The 20924-nt window shown below is 30.2% G+C and overlaps 2 protein-coding genes across 3 annotated transcripts; both read right to left on the minus strand.

Moving 5' to 3' along the window:
• Positions 1-3087: 3087 nt before the first annotated feature.
• LOC103503834 (DNA-directed RNA polymerases II, IV and V subunit 6A-like) lies at positions 3088-7268 on the minus strand. The gene is made up of 6 exons (XM_008468199.2): positions 6985-7268; positions 6259-6292; positions 5995-6164; positions 5856-5907; positions 4080-4147; positions 3088-3295 (listed from the first exon to the last, which is right to left on the minus strand). Exons 1-6 carry the CDS (start codon positions 7242-7244, stop codon positions 3226-3228), a joined length of 654 nt encoding a protein of 217 aa, XP_008466421.2. The 5' UTR covers positions 7245-7268; the 3' UTR covers positions 3088-3225.
• Positions 7269-8675: 1407 nt separating this feature from the next.
• On the minus strand, positions 8676-15337 carry LOC103503838 (PX domain-containing protein EREL2). 2 transcript variants are annotated; one of them, XM_051083668.1, is made up of 11 exons: positions 14971-15337; positions 14748-14854; positions 13973-14083; positions 13453-13551; positions 13201-13287; positions 12521-12629; positions 11570-12366; positions 10936-11106; positions 10605-10847; positions 9969-10187; positions 8676-9031 (listed from the first exon to the last, which is right to left on the minus strand). In XM_051083668.1, the coding sequence occupies exons 2-11, from the start codon at positions 14838-14840 to the stop codon at positions 8771-8773; spliced, it is 2190 nt and encodes a 729-aa protein (XP_050939625.1). In that variant the 5' UTR covers positions 14841-14854; positions 14971-15337; the 3' UTR covers positions 8676-8770. The 2 variants fall into 2 exon arrangements, with proteins under 2 accessions (XP_050939625.1, XP_050939626.1); XM_051083669.1 differs by lacking the exons at positions 14748-14854; positions 14971-15337 and having other exon boundaries at positions 13453-13543.
• Between the last annotated feature and the right edge of the window lie 5587 nt (positions 15338-20924).

The raw sequence follows: 20924 nt of genomic DNA on the forward strand, positions 1-20924 counted from the left end.
CTTCTAACTTGCACCTATTTTGGTCCGCTTTCTTTTTCGGATTTATAATACCTTAACCACTCGTGTTATGTCACGTGGCAATGCTTTTTACATATTTAGTTTCTGATTTTTAAAAATTAGCTTTTAACAAAAACAAAATTTATTAATATGAAATTATAAATATTTTATCAAATGTTATATTTTTTTTACCATTTTTCTTTCAATTATTCATCTTTTATTTTGAATTTGTTGAATAAATTCTAAATTTAATTTCATATGATTCCTAATATCAAAAAGAAAAACAAATGCAACCATTAAAAATCACACATTTGATTGATATCTAATTAGAATAATGGTGGTTAGTTTTTTAAAGTTAATTTCTTTTATCATAATATCTAATTAAGTAGTAGTAGTAATAATAATAATAATAATTTTTAGATTAGAAAATACACTAAATAAATATATAAAGGATATTTAATTGGGTAGATTTATTTTGGAAAAGATTTTCTTAATTTGGGGTGAAAAATTGTTATGGATAACAAAAATTTGAAATTATTTACAAAATACAACCAACATACTAAATAAAATAATTTGATAGATTTTGTTATATTTTATAAATGATTTCAATTTTTTTTATATTTGAAAATATTTCGAGAAATGAACTAAAACTATAATTTAAGTAAAAACTTTAAAGAAAAAATTTAAGTTGATATTTATTTGATAATATGAATTTTATCTTAAAACCAATTGAAAATAAAATGATTAACTAACAATAACAAAGTGGTAATAATTATAATGTCTTTTTTTAATATCTATTTCTTCCATCTACAACTCGACATAGTCTTAAATGATGACTAAATTATAACATTGTTCTATTCTATCTATGTGTGAACAATAATAATAGTGATAATATAATAATGACGATGATGATTTTTGTGCAAGAAAAAGTAGAATATAAATATGCTTCTAAATTTATAAAAGGAATATAATAAAGGTTCCTTTTCATGAAGAAAAAAAACCACAAATAAAATAATCCATGTAATTGTATTAATTAAGTTATATTCATTTCGATTAAATATTTAATAAAAAATATTTATAAATAGAAAAGATACTGTGATAGGCTTCGGTAATTATATTTTAAAAACAACATTGTTTTTAGGTATTCAAATAAATTGATAATCCGAACAACTCAAACTATCCAATCCAAATTGTAAGGGCTATGTTGAATTTCTTGTAATATTATTAAAATATATATTAAAACCTATAAATATTATAATCCATACATATTATTACAAAAGAAATTTGAAGTTTGTAATAAATACAATAAATTTCGATATTCAACAATTAAGTTTCCTCCTAAGATTTATGAAATTTTAGTTATTAAAAATGTTACAGATCAAGTTAATAAATAATATATTTAAAAAAGAAAATAAAAACAAATAAATACTCCGACAATCCAACCTAATTTAATTCAAAATTTGAAAATCGATTGAGTTGAAAATAATATTCGAGTTTGTAAAAAGAAATAGGTTGGATCCAACCTAATCCAAACCTTTCTAATTTTCTACTTATTTCTATATTCGGTGGATAAATGTATATTAAATGCCCTGAAAACAAATAAATAAAGGAAAGGGTATAGGTTTCATTTATTTATTGTATGGAAGGTGGTGTACGAAACACGTGTGAAGTTGTGAGGCCACACGTTTTTTGGTGCCACAATAACAGACTGACACACACAGGTTCTAAATAGATATATACATTGTTTTATTACATTACAACCATTACCATTATTTTCTTTTATTTTATTTAATATTATTTCCTTTTCCAACTTTTCCCCTCTTGGGGTGTAACAACTCACAAATTGGGATCCCAAACTACTATTCTATTCCATTTATATGTATATAAAAGTTTTTCTTTAATCATAAATATAGTAGTTAAATTTAAAATATTATTAGGTTATGGTAAAATTAATAGAAATAATTGTAAAATAATAAAGTTTAGTAGTGATAAGATCATTACAGATATGAATGATTTTTATACGAGATTTCATGTAATTCGTGGAATTGAATTTTGTATTGATTGATAGTGGATACAATAATCTCTAATGTTTTCTTCTTTAATGTTTTCTCTCGAATACAAAATAAAACTTAGATTTCTTCAGAAAGTAGTAGTCACAAGTCAATTTGAGCTTCAATTTTCTAGAATCCAAGAAAGTTTTAATCTTACAAGTCTTCGATCTTTCAGAAGATGATCGTCTCGATGTTGATAAGAACTTATACGTATTTGAGAGTGATTTCAAGTTTTATATGTATATAAAATTTTACTCTCCCAAAAATCACTTGTGATCTTGCTCTAGAGGAAGAAAGACGAGCAAGTGAAAGGAGGATGAAAAGAAAAAAAAGGCAAACAATGGGGAATTTCTTTTTTTTTTCAAAAAAGTTTGAAACGGATATCCATTTTGAGCCTTTAAATTTGTAAAATATATAATTAAAATTTCCGAACATAAACTAAAACTTATTTGGTAAGCACACAAATAGAACAATTTGTAAAATAAGTTCCTATACACCAAACAATATATGAGATGTTTAATCATAATTTTCAATACATTTGTATACACAAAATAAAAATAAGAAAACCATAATATACTACACATTATTTGTGCATCTTCATTTTGTAATGTAATGAAAGAGAAGGAAGAAGATTATCAAGGAAAAGGTGATCAATTTTCACCCAGAAATAAGAATAAATAAATAAATAAAATCTCCTAATTTTTTTTAAAAAATTGAAATATCCAATAAATATAAACCAAAATTAATAAATAAGAAAAAAATAATAATGTTAATGAAGAAAAGAAGTTGAAATAAGAGTAAATGGTTAAATTAACCCAAAATTAAACCTAAAAACTCCCAACGTTACCAAACCGAATCGTGACATAAAAAACTAGGCAAACACAAGTCGCCCACACAACAGAAGTACTTTTAAATCTTTTTCAAACAAATTTGTATTCTTCTTTAGAAGTCAGAAAGAGCAATTAAGACATAAAGTTTTTGGCTAATGGAGGTTATTCAAGTGTTAATGGCATGTTTAGTCGTGAACTAACAAGAAATGTTTGGTTCTCAAAAGTGATTTCATTCCAATATTATAGATTAGTTATGCAACAACCAAGACACTCACAAGTTGATTAAAGGAGCGAACAGATCGGCTATGCAATTAACAGAAGCTATTATCTCACAAGAACATCAAAATTCAAGCACCACCAACTTGCCTCTTCCAAGAGTCTTCCACAATCAGTTCATCAACGCCCCAGTCTTCATAACTGCTCAAAATTAACATAACCAAATTTCGCTTGTTAAGCATTTTAGCTCTTATTATTGCAGGAAAGTATTAAGGTTCTTTTAGAAACAAACTAAGACTAGAGTTATAGAAACCAAACGAGTTAGGAACGCTTAGACCTCATTTGAAAACAACATTTGAACCATTTGGTTTTTGGTTTTTTAAAATCGTGTGTCTTTTGTTACGACTTCTTTATCGTAGTTTTCATATTTTCTAATTAAACATTTCAATACTTAACCAAATTTTAAAACTAGAAACAAAGGCCATGCTTAGTAATTATTTGATTTTTTAGTAGAGTTTTTGGAAATTAAACAAACACCTCTTTTAGCTCTGAATTTCTATAAACATCAGTAATGTTTTATAAACTTAATTTCAAAAATACAAATGGTTATCAAACGCAAACTTAGGCCCGTTTTGTAACCACTTTATTTTCTTATTTTTGTTCTTTTTTTGTTTTTTTGAAATTAAGCGTATAGGTACTACTTTCACCTGGTTTTAAAAACCAAGCCAAGAACTGAAAACTAAAAAGAAAAATAGTTATTAAAAATTTGTTTTTAATTTTAGAATTTGGCTAAAAAATTCAACCATTGTACTTGGATGCAAATCATAATAAGAAACAGAAGAAATAGACTTAATTTTCAAAAACCAAAAACAAAAAGTGAAATGGTTACCAAACGGGACCTTAGTTGCACACCTCACACCCTTGCTAAGCAGATGAATCCATTCCGAACATTAAAGATAAAAGACATCTAAGAAGCAGATCTAACCTTCCATCTGGCAAGTAACGACGGATGGTGAAAGGTATCTTCCGCTCACGAAGTTCCTTCATTGCAATCTAAGACAGCACAGTATTAGATGAGAATTGACATGTAAGAGAATAATGGAAAAGCATGAAATTGACATCTACAAGAATAATAGAAAAGCATTAGCTATTAAATACAAACAGTAAACAGTACTACCAGTTTTAGCAATTAAGTAAACGAAACTCGTGAATGCATCAAACAAATTATCTTGGTTCATCATGGGTTAGTTGAAAATTTGAAACAGTAAACAAAATCTGCATACAAATTACCTTTAAACTTGAAGTTCATTTCAATTATACCCTACTTTTTGCAATGTTTTAAAAGGCTAAAGGCAACATTTTACAAATTCTAAATTAGTATGACTAAATATTGCAGTATTATTATACTCATAAAAGTGTTGATAAGAAACTAAATAAATAAAATAACCTCACATTTTGACTTGATAGATAATTCTGAAAAGATATCTTTAATATGATAGGATTGGCATTTTAGGAACATTAAGGATATATTTGTAATTAGAAAGGAGTTAGGGAAGTTGTTTATAAATAGAGGGGAGGGGAATGGAGAAGATAAGCAATATTTTGGAATACAAAGTACAGCTTGAGAGTATCTTAAGATTAGGAGGGTCCAAGTACCTCAAACACTTGGTTTATCTTGAATTTTTATTATCATTCATCTTTCAATATATTTGAATTCTATCAATTTGGTATCATATCAGAATTGTTCGATTCCATGGAGTTAGATGCAACTGATCACATAAAAAATGTTGATCTACGGTGGCTGGAGAAGCAATCATGGGGAAGGGGCAGATTACGTGAATCTTGAGAAAGAAGCAATTTGCATGAAGAGATGCACAAACTAACCGATGCCTACGTGTCAGATCTGGGTGGTGGACCAAATGTTGGAAAATCAGAGGCAAATGGTTTTTGTCTGTGGGATGCATATTGAGCTCAAAGGAATTGTTTGAAGCCCACTTTAATTCCAAGGCTACAAAAAAGGTTTGGTACCCACAACTTGATGACATGGGGTGTTTTAGGCCCAATAAGGATATGATGGTGTTAAAGGAATATTATGGGTATATTAGGAATTAGTTCAGGAGTATGTTAGGGAAGTTGGCTATAAATAAAGGGGAGAGAAATGGAGAAGGTGAGGAATATTTCAGTATAAGACGTAGGGCTCGAGAGTATCTCAAGATTGGGAGAGTCCAAGTACCTCGAACACTTGATTCATCTTGTATTTTCATTATCATTCATCTTTACTCTTTCAATATATTCGGGTTCTATAATAATAGTATCATTAGTATGATAGATTAACTACTAGACGAGGCCTAGAGATTTTCAGTCTCGATGAGCTTTCACAAAGACGAACTTCTTCTAAGAGAGAATGAACTTTCACAAAGACACAAACTTCTAAGAGAAGATGAGCTTTCACAAAGACATAAACTTCTTCTATGAAAGGCATAACCCTCTTATGGTTGAACGAAGATATTAAACTTTAGAGCCTTGCCTCGATACAAAAGCCTCTTCAGCTTTTTAAAAAATTGATTATTTGAAAAACTTCATTTCAACCCCCAACTTGCAATTTTGTAGGATCGTAAGTTAACCTTTTACTTCCATGTATGCATACGCATACCAACCGTCATAAACATATGGGACATATGGGGCAACTAAAATACATCTACTGAATGCAAAAACCATAAGAGAGCTTTTCAAAGATTAGCTTGACATTTCAAAATCTAACCTCAAGTGGATCAGTCTCACCCTCCAATTCAACCATCACAGGAGCATTCATGCTGCTCAAGAAGAAAAAGAATCATCAAATCATTTACAAACTTGATGAATGCAAAAATTAGACGAAACAAATGTCAAAAAAATAGAACCTGATTTGGAGGGCGCGTGTACCCAAAATTCTAGCACGTTCATACTTAGTCATAAATTTTGAGGTTTTACGCACACGTTCAACAGGTTCTTCATCTTCCTTTTCCTCCGCTTCAACGGGTTCACCAGGAACATCATCATTGTTAGTATCCAATTCTTCTTCAGCACCTTCCTATACATCATTCACAGTTTCACTATAATTAATCAACTGCAAAAAGATCAGTAGTGCACTTCTTTCAAAAATAACTGAAATAATTATTTTTTACCTCAATCTCAGGTTCTGGTGGCTCATCTTCGTATCTGCAGCAAAAACCCTTTTATTAATATAAGAGCTGAAAGATATTTGCACCTTCAAATCATCCTAAATGAAAATATAAAGGCCTTTCACAAACCAAGATAATACCAGTGGGCAGTGTGGTCAAAACAACAACTAACAATGAAATATTAGTATATCCAATTCAAATAACAAATCACTGTGCATAGGCCCAAGAGTTGGAATTCAAATCCTCGTGCATAATTTTTACAACTATATTCCATCTATCTGCTTTCCATGTGTGCATTTTGCACAACTAATAAAACTCATTAACAAAAATAAAGAAAAACGTGATGCAAATTGCAAAGCACTGACCCATGGTATCTCAGTGACTAAATTAACAGACAAAATAAATAAAGCTGGTACAGCAGTCTGTATTCTAGAAGCAGGGCTGAGTGTTTGATGCAAAATAAAAGAGGGCATAAAAAACAGGGAATAAAGCGAATAGAAGCCTCCTTCGAAGAACTGATAATTCTCACTCAGTAATTCGTGGACGTTGCTAATGAAGATTTCATGTGGATGCACATGCAGCAAGAGGCCTATAAATCCATTATGAATTGAAACTGAAAGAACGAGATTAGGGTTTTGCATTTGACAAATTTTCTAAGAAACCAGTTGAGCAGAGGAACAACATAAGATAGATTGGAGAAAAAACATAAAGGACAGAGAGAGAGAGAACCCCATGTCAAGGTCATTGTAATCGTCGTCCGCCATTGATGATGGATAGAAAAACTGTTGGTCTGTGGAAAACCCTGGGTCTCGACTGGGATTCAAAACCCTTGAGAAATATTTTCGAGAGGAATAGGGTTTGACGAAGGAGAAAGAGAGAGGGAAGGGTTTTAAGAGTTCTTTTTTCTCTTTCCCAGTGACCTTCCTACGGCTGCGTTTATGATTGATGATTGCTCCCTCGTATGAAGTACAGTGCGCTATCAATTTCATATAAATTATTACTTTAGAAATAATTGTATATCTTTTTAGTATACCCCTTGGGTAACAAAATTCGAACTGTTATTAGTACACTTGAGTTGAGTTGAACACTCTTGTTTTTAGCCCGTAGGAATGATCATATCTATTTTAGCATTCTAATGTTTTATATCTCTCTCGAAGGAGTAGACATATCATCCATAATAAAGATGCTTTTGAAGAGATCAATGGTACAAATACCTAGTTGATTTCGAAAGTATATTAATTCGACCCTTCAATTTTAGTTAGTATATTCAGATTGATATTTATCTAATATACTAATTTATTTTATGAACTTTACGTTATTCTTGATACTAATTTTCTCTCGATATTAATATTCTCTTAGGAAATTGGAAATAAGAAAAAACCACCCCAAGAGGGAGATAATTTAGGGTACTATGGAAATGATTTTTTTTAAAAAATTGTCCAAAATAGCAAATCTGACAAAATATTATAGACAATCATATCCTTCTATCAGTGTTATTGATAGAGATAAAATAAAACACTCATCCAAAAAATTTTAAAATGTTCATTCTTTTCATGTTACAAAGTTACGTTGAAAGTATAACAACTATTTAGAAGTATTTTTTAAAATACTTCTAAAATTTTAAGACGAGTGTTTTATTTTAATTCGAATAATAAATAGACATTGATCATGTTTTCTATTGAAATTATTCATTCTTCACCCTAATAAACCAAAAAGAAAGGAATGCAACCTAGTGAATTTTATGTTACCCTTTCAACTCTTTGAAGTATATCTACTTGATTTGCACCAATTTTGTTGATTTCAATCGACATATTTTAGTTTGATCATATTGGTTTTCAACAAAGTTACATTGGTTTTTATCCTTTCTCAGATCACTAAATCACTTTGACACCAAGCTTGTTGTAAAAATTGCAAAAAAAAATCAATAAGTAAATAAATCTAAAATCTATTGACCATTGACTTTGTAATATGACCAACTATGTGATAGAATGCACTATGTAATGCTTGAGATGCACGTGCACACTTTTCTTTCTTAAAACCACGACCTAAGACATATCTACATACTAACCATAAATAAACCAACCAAACGTGCAAATCTAAGTTCACTTTTGGCTTTGTTTGCATCTCCTCATTATGAACAAAAACACAAGGACAACGTAAAAGTAAAACAACATTCTGTGTTATCGGAGGGGCCAAAATGCAAATGTCGGGGGTATATGAGCAACCCTTGTCAGATGCAGGGTCCTCTAATTTATAGTGTAAAGTTCCCTGAAAAACACAACAGCGTGGGAGTAAAAAAAATCCCTAGAAAGCTAGATCAGCAAACGCCAAGTCACAAAACGAGATGACTGACTTTCGCACTAACTAAAATTATGGACTATACCAAGCAGCATTATTTATCCAAAGATGTGCAAAAGGGCTTCTGAATCAACAAAGTGCTTTTCTTATATTTAAAGGGGTGAGAGGGCAAAAAACAAGAAGAAAGAGGGAAATAATATACTGATAAACAGGGAAATTATGTCACTGTTGTGATATTTACTTTAGTGTTTTGTGAAGAAGAAGAAGAAGAAGAAGCCTCTGCATCATCACCTTCCTTTGACATCCTCAATCTCATATTGTGCTGGAAATACGAATTGACCTGTTTCCTCAACCTAGTGTTTTCCGTGAATATGTCTTTAAGTATCATCCTCAACTCTGTATCTACTTTAATTGAATCGTTGTCGTCACCATCTGCCATTGAAGTAGCAGTTTGTATGCCATTGGCCAGAAGATTTACCTGAACAGTTTATCCCAACAAATGTTTTAATTATGAACAAACAAGAACACCGTAAAGCAATCAGAAGAAGAATCACAATGATACTAAAAGGTGACGAAAGAAGGATTCTAACTTGACAATGATGAAGGGATAGTGTTAAGAACGTCCTTAGTGCAGATGTTAGAAATATGATATGAATGGTATTAGAGAGTTATTATAGATATATTAGTAATTAGCTAAGTAGTTGGAAGTTTGGTTATAAATTGAGTAGGGATGGAGGAAGATGGGCAATATTTTGGTGAGAATTAGAGCTTGAGAGTGATCTCATAACTGGAAAGGGTCCAAGTACCCTCTTGTATTTTCATTACGATCAAGGAGTTGAGGAGTAGGAGAAGGAAAGTGTGGAGTTGTGGACTCCACTCATTATTTGTCCTAAGGAGCTTGTGAGTCTCACTACTAAATAACATCATATTATGGCTTGTTGACTTCTTACACTGTGAGCCCATGAATACACAACTCCTTCGAGTTCTCTATTGCACCCCTTTCCCCAAACACCCCATTATAGTTCAATATATTCAGGTTCTATCATATTATTACGTTGTCTTTTACATCCCCTATTTAATATATATATATATATATATGGACAATATTTTGGTGAATGAATTAGAGATTGAGAGTGATCTCAAGATTGGAAGGGTCCAAGTACCGATCAAATCAGGCCCATAAAGATATCAAGAATTTCTTTCTTAAGCTCACTCAAAGAACGTCCCACACGACCTCTAAGTAGGTTTTACTCAAAGACTGAGTGTTTTCCAATGAGCTCCTTAGGGCATCAAGTACATTACTAGTAAGCAAAGGGCGGTTTGGTAGAGACAATGGTTTGGCTGAGGCTTGAGAGTATGCAGACCATAAAAGAGCTTTACAGGATAATAGATACATACTAAAGCCTATTGGATACCTCAGCCAGGAGAAGATTTAGTTGATCATCAGATGTCGTCAGCAAATCCAAGGCATTAGATAAGGATGATGATTCCACATCATGGTTATAATCGTCATCCGGTGAAAAATTCATGCTGCATTTTTTAAGCCGACCATGTAGGCTCTTGCATTCAGACAGCAGCTTGCTCCAAGCCTTGTTTGCATGCTGTCTCATTTCTCTTTCCTGTTGAAGAAGTTCCTGAACGAGGAGGAGAAAAGGAACATCAACAGGACATACTAAAATTAAACTCTTCAGTTCTATCAAAATATGCCAACTAGATTTTTTTCGGTTAATAAAGTGAATATATTGCAAATGCAAATTCCTAGCTAAAATTGTAAATGTTTTTTCTATTTTTCTTCTGACATATGATCAGAGAGAAAGATTTTGTATGTTCTATAAAGTAAAAGGCAGATGAGATCAAGTAAACAAAATTTGTCCATATTGAAATATGTCCCATTAGAACTCAAGGACACAGTTGCACAACTCATAGAACAGATCTTGTTCAAGTACGATTGTTCCATGTTGAAATATATGTCAAACAAGTGTTGCAAAAAACTTGTAGTCATTTCCATTCAACACCTTAATCATAGCACAATTAGCAGATTGCAGTACTACCTCAGTCTCAGACTTCTGTTCAAGTGTTTGACTAAGCTCCTGTTTAAGTTTGGCTTGGGTACTTCGAAGAGATTTGACCTCTTTAACAAGCACCCTGATGTCCGCTTTTGATTTTCCTTCAAGCTCTTCAAATTGCTTAGAAACATTCTTTAGTTGTTCTTTCGTGGATTCAAGCTCTTCTTGCAAGGCAACTTTCTCCTGGAGGGTAAATTCTTCTGTAGGCACTGAAAATGAATTTTCACCCTAGAGCATTTTGTGTATCATCAAAAAGAGTTAGTGCAGAATAGTAATGGCGGTGGGATAAATAAGGCCAGTTTCGAAGATTAAAAACCTTTTTTTCTTTATACTTCAATTTTAACTCCATTTCCAATGATTTGTGACGAAGTTCCTCCATTTCCCACTGCATTTGGGTAACTTTTTCCCTCTCCATCAAAATAGCTTGTTGAAGGTTTTCTTTACTTTTCTGCTTGTTTGTTTCAAGTTCTACTTCCAAATCCTTAACCTGGGAACAAATTGACACAAGATGAAATAGGCTTCTGTCAGTGACCAGTATGTAATTACAAAAACAAACATACATCATTTTCGGAACTTATGATTGTATTATTTAGTTGGTCAAGCATATGCTATGACAGTTGGTCCAAAGAATACAAGCCATTGGCACAGAAAACTTGACATAAAAAAATGATTTGGCATTCAGTATATGATAGCACACATAGAATATGTGGACCTGCTGGTATGTGTTTCTCATGACAGGCAAACATATAACAGCCACTCATAAAGGAACTTTGGACAGCCAATGGCTGGAAAATTGAATTACTAAAAAACTATGTTGAATACATTAGCAAAAAATAAAAACATATTCGAAGGGCACTTAGGGTGGACATATTCTAACATCTAAACCAAGAACAGCCAGCTAATTCACAAATGGAATAAACAGAAAATTTTAAGTATATCATTGGTTATACCATTGTTGTAAGGTAATCTTTCACAGTTATTTCCTGATTCAATCTTGAGATAAGGTCCTCCATGTCTGTTTTTGCTGTCACTAGCCTTTGATGCATTGTTGAAAGAACCCTATTCATTTTATGCCGATGATCCTTTGGGAAGAGGAGTGCATCATGTGAAAAATGCAATTCGGGGTTGCTATGAAATTCAATTGCATTTGAAACCTCAGCTCCCGAATGGTCAAGTGAGCCATTGCCTACTGAATTTCGAAGTGACACGCTTGAAAATTCTCCACCTCTCAAAGAACTTGCATCACTTGCTACACTCTCATCAGACAGCTTGCGAGCATGGCCAATTACCTTACCATGCACGGGCTCTAGAGATGGTACAAGTCCATTTTTATCCAAGTACGATGCTTTGGAAGTATTACCATTATGACCATCCTTTAAATTGTTATTATATCTAGGATGAGCTTTATGTTTTGGAAGGCCTTCCAACTGCTCTAGAATGGTCTGTCCCATAAACAGTCCCTCATCAATATTGGACAATCCATACTTCACAAGTTTTTCAATTGGACTTGAAAGATCGTCGTCCAGAGCTAAATCATCGATGGCAATTTCCGAATTATCATCTCTTCCCAGACTTGCTGTACCAAGTTCAGAGGCCTCGTAAGCAGTATCACTACCATAATCTGATGCAAGTGACAGACCACCAATGAGCGTAGATGAGCTCGAATTAGGAGGGGACTGATGTGCTGAAATCTTGCTGCTATAATCAGGGTATTCACCTGATGGCCCCTGATTATCATTTTGGAAAGCTGAAAGAGTTGTCGTAGGAATTAAAATATTAGAACTCCAATATATATGTAACGGAGAACTTCAAATAATAACATTTAGAATCAACACTTTAAAAAGAGTAAAAACTAGAACAAACCAAAGACATTTTTGAAGTGTACTCTAGAGAGAACGTACAAGACCTAGCAGCAGCTTCTAGCTCAAGGAAGGACGCTACTGCAACACTTCTTGATATATCAATGTCAGACAGGAGCTTTGTCAACCACTCCTCTAAAGAGCGCCTTCTCTGCAATAAAATTAAACCTGTGAAGAATAATAGTTACAGTCTTACGGATACACAACCAAAATGCATAAAATAATTGCACACGTAAAGGTAACTTCAACACTCAATCTCAAAACCAAAAGGTTTTAGTTAACTGTATAATCTGCAGAAAATAGACCCACAGTGCACTTGAATCACATGTTAGAAATTTGTGGTGCTTCAAGGAACCAAGAAATCTATTAGAAGTCCTATAATATTAGAAAGACAGATGTAGGTGACTAGCCATTCCTGCTTTCCTTCAAAAAAATTATTGTAGACGAATGCAGGACAAAGTTTATAAACATGGGTATGATTTAGGAACGTCTAATAACACAGTCAGAAACTCGGTATTTATTCTAATGTTCCTCATTTCTAGTTCCTGTCGAAAATGATTCTCGATTCCTTACATATTGGCAAAAGGATTGATTCATACAATGATAATCAATTCATATAAAACATCTGCCAGCAAGATTGCGTGTAAAGTAAACAAAGACACAGAGGAAGAACAGAAATAAAATAACATGCTCGTGCATGCAATGTTAAGCAGATTGCACACCTCTTCTAAAAGTGCCCTGGTCTTCATCCGTAAGATTCCTTTGGGAGGAGCTGGAGGAATAATTTTCTTTGGAAAAGACTTTTTAACCTAAAAAGTGATAAAATCTCAAAACTGAGAACAATTAAACATGAGAATAACTGTATTTTAAACATAACAATGGAAATTATTTTTCCTCAAAAGATAGGTGGTAACAAGAAAGATTTTCAATATGAAAACGGTTATTCCCAAGTAAAATAAAATGCATGAACTTACATCTGAAAATAAATTCATGAAATCATTAAATCGCCGTAATACTCCCCGCATTGCTGTGATCCCTTCAGGTGACTGTACAGCAACCTGAACCCTGTAGAACTGTCCCTTGATAATGTTAATGTACAAGAAAATATACGTATGCTATTAAAGAACGGTTTTTTTTATACGAAAAACTTTCTTTGAGAAAAAAATGAAAGAACACACAGGGATGGAACCATTAACTTTTGGTTGGGCAATTGGTTATGTATCCTTTGAGTATGTGCAGATTGGCTAGTAAAAGGATAAGTTGATTCATACACAAGAAATTATTTGTGCCAATTATTAATACTAGGACACATTTTCTTGCAACATCATTTTTTGGGTACCATATTTTTGCAACTTCAGATAATGCAAGTGATTAATCCATATCAGCATTTACTAACAACTAAGATGTTATTCATTGAGGCAAAAACAAGCTATTAATTAATTAAAAAAAAAAACCATAGGTACCAAAAGAAACAGGAGTCGTAGAAAAGAGTACCACTATGGGATCTGCAGCTCGTGTTTTAGGAAGGGCAACCCATGAAGGTATTATAACACAGTAACTCCATCCTGTGTGATGGTCATGAGGCCAAACTGTGTCTTTCCCATTCTGCGCATGAAATGAAGGCTTTCTGAGTGAAGATATAAGTAAACTACCAAATACAAAGAGTGCATTTAATAGTAAAGGAAACAAGAGAGCTAGTTGCTATTGCTATACACCACCCAACATAGAGCTAGGCCACAAATTTTTACTTTATTTCTTCTAAGTTTATTACTTAAATGAGATAACTACTTAACTGAAATTTCAAAGACTTTTCGTTTAGTTTTTTTGTTTCTTTTTTTTTTAAAACAACAATTGGTTTGAAAAGTATTGCAACCTAGGCAGCCATAAATTCCTTATAAAAGAAAAGAAAAAGGTAGAACTTAGAAGGACTCCAGTTCGTTCATGGGGTGCAAAAAAGGCCACTGATACACTAAGAATGATGCGACTCATTAGAAGTAACCCAAACTAAATATGGTATGCTTAAACGACAGCTTGCAAGTAGATTTTACGAATTAAACCACAAATCAATGAGATCGTGAAAACAAACAGTAGATATTATTCAAAAATCCCATAATCCAGCAACCCGGACGAGTAAATTCGACAAAGCAAGTGAAATCTATTCGGTCAATCCACCGGGACAAATCCAAAGAAAAGAAAAAACCTATATCAACAATTCTCATAGTCAAAATTCCAAGCAAATAATTCCACGTTATCATAACACAAGACTAACCCATTTTCGAGGAGGAGGGCTCCAGTCCATTCCAAGCGGCAACGGCGAGGTTCCATCATGTCTATGCTTAGGCGGACTTCGATTCAGCATCATACTTCAAAATTCTCCTAAAATTACCACAAACCGAAGACAGTCATCAGGATCGGAAACACGAATTCGATTAGATCGTCTTCCTTATCCTCTAAGCAATCCAATCCATCCAATCAACCATTGAATGAACGACCTCACACTCGAATTCCACAGCAATCAGCGACGGATTTTTTTTCATCGGATCGAATCGGAAATAGCAAAACGAGAGATGGAAAATCTGAATTTGGACAGATGGGAGTAGAATCTAACGCCAGCAAAGAGGGGAAACGTAGCCACCTGAAGGCGCGTGCAGAGAGTGAATCAGGAATTTTTCTCAGAGCTTTGGCTTTTGGGTTCCGTCGTCTTGTAGCTGTTGAAGAGAGAGAATGGAAGAAAAAAAAAAAGTTGAGAGAGAGAGAGAGAGTGCTTGAGAAGCAAACACCGAACTGTCGTCTTCTCGCCCGAGACTTTCTTCCTTGAGCTTCTCGGCGGAAGGCAATTCTCTCGTAGAATAGAATAATAATGGCTACAATGACCCTATTTTCTCCTTTTTTCCAAAAACGACTCCGATTTCTGCTCTTAAATATTAATTGGAAAAATGGCGCATACTTCGTTCATGATGACCATTTTGCCCTTTTCGTTTTTTAGACCCAACCCAATCCTTCCTATTAATCAATCAAATCTTTTCCAATAAATCACTTACAACTTCCAACCTGAATTATCTTATCCAACCCTAACAACTCCACCTCATAATCAATATTTATCTTGAATAATTAATTATCTTCTACAGTAATTAATTATTATTTATCTTTCTTTCAAATAATTAATTATCTTCCACAATAACTAATTATTATTATTTATCTTTCTCGAGAATAAATATCATTTTATGTCGTTAAATTTTTCTAACCCAAATAATCTTGAAGGTCGTTTGTTTCACAAATTTTTCCATGGAATTTTAGACATGTATTATCTTATTTGCTTCACATGATTTCACTTTTTAAAACTTGAAAAAACGTGAGACTTTTATATTCGAAAGATAAACAATTATGAATATAACTTAATTAATCCATAATTCTACGTTAGTTATCATTACTATTAGCTTTTAATTAATTATTAAATATAAATTGTCGTTTAAATTATATCCACGCGATCGTGTTGACTAGCTAAACAATCGTTTAGATCATATCAAAGTGATATTTAAACGATATTGATATTTCTAGAAGAGGAGTCTGAATAAAAAAAAGAGAAAGATGGATAAAAATATATGAAAGAAAATCTGAAGATGACCTGAATAGAAGAGAAGATGAATAAATCACAATGAGAAGTAAGATAATTGATGAATTGTTTGCAATATCAAGGACAGATCTATAATTTATGAAAATATTTTACCGACTTATTGGACTTTTTGTTTTTGTTACACGGGTCACCAATATTTTGGTGTTTTGTTACCTTTATGAAAATTAGTGTAAAATTAAAAGGTACATTTTAAAACTTTTAAATATTTTAAAGCTTTTATTTTTATTTTAATTTATTTTTGAACTAATTAAATATAATTTACGCGTCTCAAATATAACCAATATAGTAAGCATTCTCTTAAATAAAGTTAACTCATGAACCATTTAAAAAGAGAGTAACTAATTACACAAATAGTATAGAACTATATTTATTTGCCTATGATTTTTGGAAATAAATTTTTCAGTTTCAATGTTTAAATGGATTGGAATTTTGAACATAACATTGACTTGATTATTATTTGGACATTTATGCTAATTCTATATATTCTACGTATTTCTACCATATTCAATAAGTATAATAATTTAACAAATTTCCTAATAATTATAATTAGTTGTTGTTTTGAAATGAATAATTAAATTTAAATGAGAACATATTATTGAAATAATACAAATAGAGAATACAATTTTTTTCCTTCAATCTCTCAATTATAAGGTCCATAATATACTATAGTGGTGAACTCGTCTTACATCTTTACATCAAAAGCATACTCAATTGCAAAGCAATAATAAAAAAAATAGAAAAACATAGTTCCTTGACGTCGTCATGCCACTTGGTTATTTTTTGGAAATGACGATTCTGACCGTTCTCTCTTTAGTCTTCGACTTTTATATTCTTCATATTTGAATCCTCATCAATTTCTCTGCATCTTTTTATTTGGTCGATTGCTTGCTCCTAGGCATCGAAAAAAATCTATAAATGAAGGAATGTACATAAACATATTTCTATATAAAAAGAATAGTAAATAAACTAAAATTAAGAAAAAGAAATTTATAAGAGAATAAAAATAATGATTTGATTATTTCTTCGCACCCTTAATTTTTTGTTGTGACCCGTAAACATGAACAAGAAATAAAAAGATTGAGATATTTATACCCAAAAATTTAAAAAGAGAAAATAATTAAAAAGGTTATAAGATATACAAAATAATTATTAGTAATATTTATTTTTTAATTAACTTTTAAAATGTAAAAAAATTATTTACCTTTCAACTTTTCACATTTTACGTACTTTAATTACATTAAACTTAAAGTATAATTAATTTAAAAAAAAAAAAAGAATGAGTTCCATAATTAATTATATAAAAAAATAAAAAATAAATTTACCATAAAACCAAAAAGTGATTTGGAACACAAAATTAAACTTAAAGTGTATAATAAAGAGAAAAAAGTTTATCTACATTGAGACTTTTATATATACTATAGATATAGGGGACCAAAGCGTCTGTCTTGAAACTTTATAAACCAAATAGACATAAATTTTAAATACGAAAGACCAAAGGTACGTTTTGCTCCTAAAAATATATCATCTAAAACATTGTCACGCCTAATTTTCTCCCATAGAGTTGTTCAAGATGAGCAAAATAGTCATGGTAAGCTTAAAGTATTTCTTATATATACGCATTTATATAAAAATAATAATTGGATATATATATATATATTAGCATTTTGGCTTTTTAATAGAAAAATTTGAGAAATGGAAAATTGAAATTGATCAATCGTAACAATGCACCATTTAAAGAACGAAATTGCATTGAATTGTTTTATTCTTTCAAGAGAAACAAAGACATATATATTTGTTTATTGTCCTTAAAACAATTCAAAATTGCATATCAGTGAAAGTTGAATCTACCATTTAAGAGAAATAATATATAATATATCAATTACTCACTTTAATACAACTTTTTTAAAACAATCAAACTTTGCTTTAATGCTTCTTCTCCTATTTATTAGGCAATATTACTATGCTTTAGTGAGTCTAACACCAATTAAAAAGAAGTTAACAACTGCATTTATCGAAAGAATGTTAATCTATACGATCGACCTTTGAATCTTTTATTTTCATCTTTATATTTTATATTTTGGTTCTTAAATTTTTTAAAATATCTATTTCATTTTATAAACTTTTATAAAGAACTTCCTTTGATCATTGTCGTTAGAATTTTGTTAACTCTTTTAAATAAATGATGAAGTAACTTTCAATATTTAAATGACTATACTCTTAGATTCATCATATTAATAATAACCAATAAATCTTCTAATTTATTCTATAAATCTCCAACACAAAAACATAATCAACGGACTTAGATTAAATAAATCCAGAAACTAATTTTGTTTTTTTCTACATATATATATATATATATATATATTCTTTTGGTTTTAAATTTTATAAAATTAAAATATTTGGTTTTCAATAGCAATTTTTGTTTTAAAATTTTTGAAAATTAAGCCTACAAATCAATTTTAACTATTTACACTTTCAACTTGGGTTTTTTAAGAATAATAATAAATAAATAAAAAACACAAACTATTTACGCATGGTAAAAACTAGCTTTTACAATTTCCTTTGTTTTATATATTATTTGGTTTCTATCCATGTTTTTAAAAATCAAGTTAAAATTTGAAAAAAAAAATTATAAAAACTCGTTTTAGAAAAAAATTAAGAAAGTTACAAATCTAGTAATGAAAATTATAGAAAATAAACTTAATTTCCAAAAGCAAAAAATATGGTTACCAAACAAGACCAAGATGATATATTTTTTAGTTTAACAATTATAAGAGTATGAAATTGAATTGTTGAAATTTGAGATGGTATTAACTTGCACTCAATCTTTTAGTACAACGATTGTGAGAATGAGAAATATTCAAACCCTTACTTCGACAATAGATAATCATGTTAATTATCACTAGACTAAACTCAATTCGACAAATTATGCTTAGAATAATGAGATGGAAAACGACGTTGTTTCTAAACCTAACCAATTGATTATAATTCCAAATTGTATTTTGTAACAAAACTTTAGATCATATCATTCTATGGATATTATTATAATGCTAGAACGTTATTAGCATTTAGTATATGACTATACCTGTAACGCCCCAAAAATTTAGATAATTTTGGAGTCAGTTATCTTAATTTTGTTTATCTAGATTTAATTTATTGGGCGTTATTTTGAATCCATTTAATGAGAATTATTTGATTTAAGTGGGAATTAAAATTAATTAAATATTTCTTGGATGAATATTTAATTAATTAGAGGTTTTGACACGTGGTGTTTGTTGAGTTTTTATTAAATGGTAGGTTAAGAGGATTAAGTAAAGTTGTGGATTTTAGTGTTGTTGAAGTTGAATTTAATTAAATAATTATGGACGTTATTTAATTAAACCGTAGGGTGGAAAGTTTGTTGGAGATTTTATAATTATATGTATACGTGGAAATATATATATAATTATTTTGTTAAAGGAAAAGATAATTATATTTGTTGAAATATAATTATTTAAGGAAAAGATAGTTGTATTTTGGAGAAAGGATATTTATTAAAGGAGAAAAAGTAAAATAATTATATTTTGGGAAAATATAATTATTTGTAAAAGGATAATTAATTACTTTGGAGAAGATAAATAATAATTAATTATTGTGGAAGATAATTAATTATTTTGGAGAAAGATAAATAATAATTAATTATTGTAGAAGATAATTAATTATTTTGGAGAAAGATAAATAATAATTAATTATTGTGGGAAATAATTAATTATTCTGTAGAAAGATAAATCTTGATTATGGACTGGAGTTGCTATGGTTGGGGTTAAGATAATTCATGTTGAAAGTTATATACATATAATTATTATGTTAAAGGAAAAGATATTTATATTTGTTAAAATATAACTATTTAAGGAAAAGGTAATTGTATTTTGGAGAAAAGATATTTGGTAAGGGAGAAAAAGTAAAATAATTATATTTTGGGAAAATATAATTATTTGTAAAAGGATAATTATTTTGGAGAAAGATAAATAATAATTAATTATTGTGGAAGATAATTAATAATTATTTTTGGAGAAAGATAAATAATAATTAATTATTGTGGAAGATAATTAATTATTTTTGGAGAAGATAAATAATAATTAATTATTGTGGAAGATAATTAATTATTTTGGAAGAAAGGTAAATAATAATTAATTATTGTGGATGATAATTAATTATTCTGTAGAAAGATAAATATTGTTTATGGAGTGAAGTTGTTATGGTTGAGTTAAGATAATTCATGTTGGAAGTTATAAGTGATTTATTGGAAAAGATTTGATTGATTAAATTAATTGAGGACTTAAGTTAATTTGAGATTTTGGAGGGAAAAGTTAGTTTTGGTGGAATTGTAATTAATTGAGTATATATATATGGATATATATATTTAATTAATAATTTGGAAAAGTGTAGTTAATTATATTATGGAATATAATTATATTTATTTGGAAAAGAAAATAATTCATGAAGAGAGAGATGATTGATTTTGATTGGACGAAAAAGATATATATTTATAAAAGAGAATAATGGTTTAAATAAATATATATTTATTGTAGATTTTGGTGAGAGAAAAATAATAATAATAAAGAAGTATTATTATTATTATTAATGGTTATAAATGCCTAAGATTAAGGCATTTATTTAGGAAAGATAATGCGAATAAAGATATATGTATATTTTTTTGGTATTATATATATATATATCCTAAAAGGAAAAGGAAAAGGAAATAATAATAATTATTATTATTATTGTTATTATTTGGGTCTATAAATAGCATTGGAATGCTTAAGATGGAAT

The sequence above is a fragment of the Cucumis melo genome, chromosome 4, assembly GCF_025177605.1.
Source record: "Cucumis melo cultivar AY chromosome 4, USDA_Cmelo_AY_1.0, whole genome shotgun sequence".
Lineage (NCBI taxonomy): Eukaryota > Viridiplantae > Streptophyta > Magnoliopsida > Cucurbitales > Cucurbitaceae > Cucumis > Cucumis melo.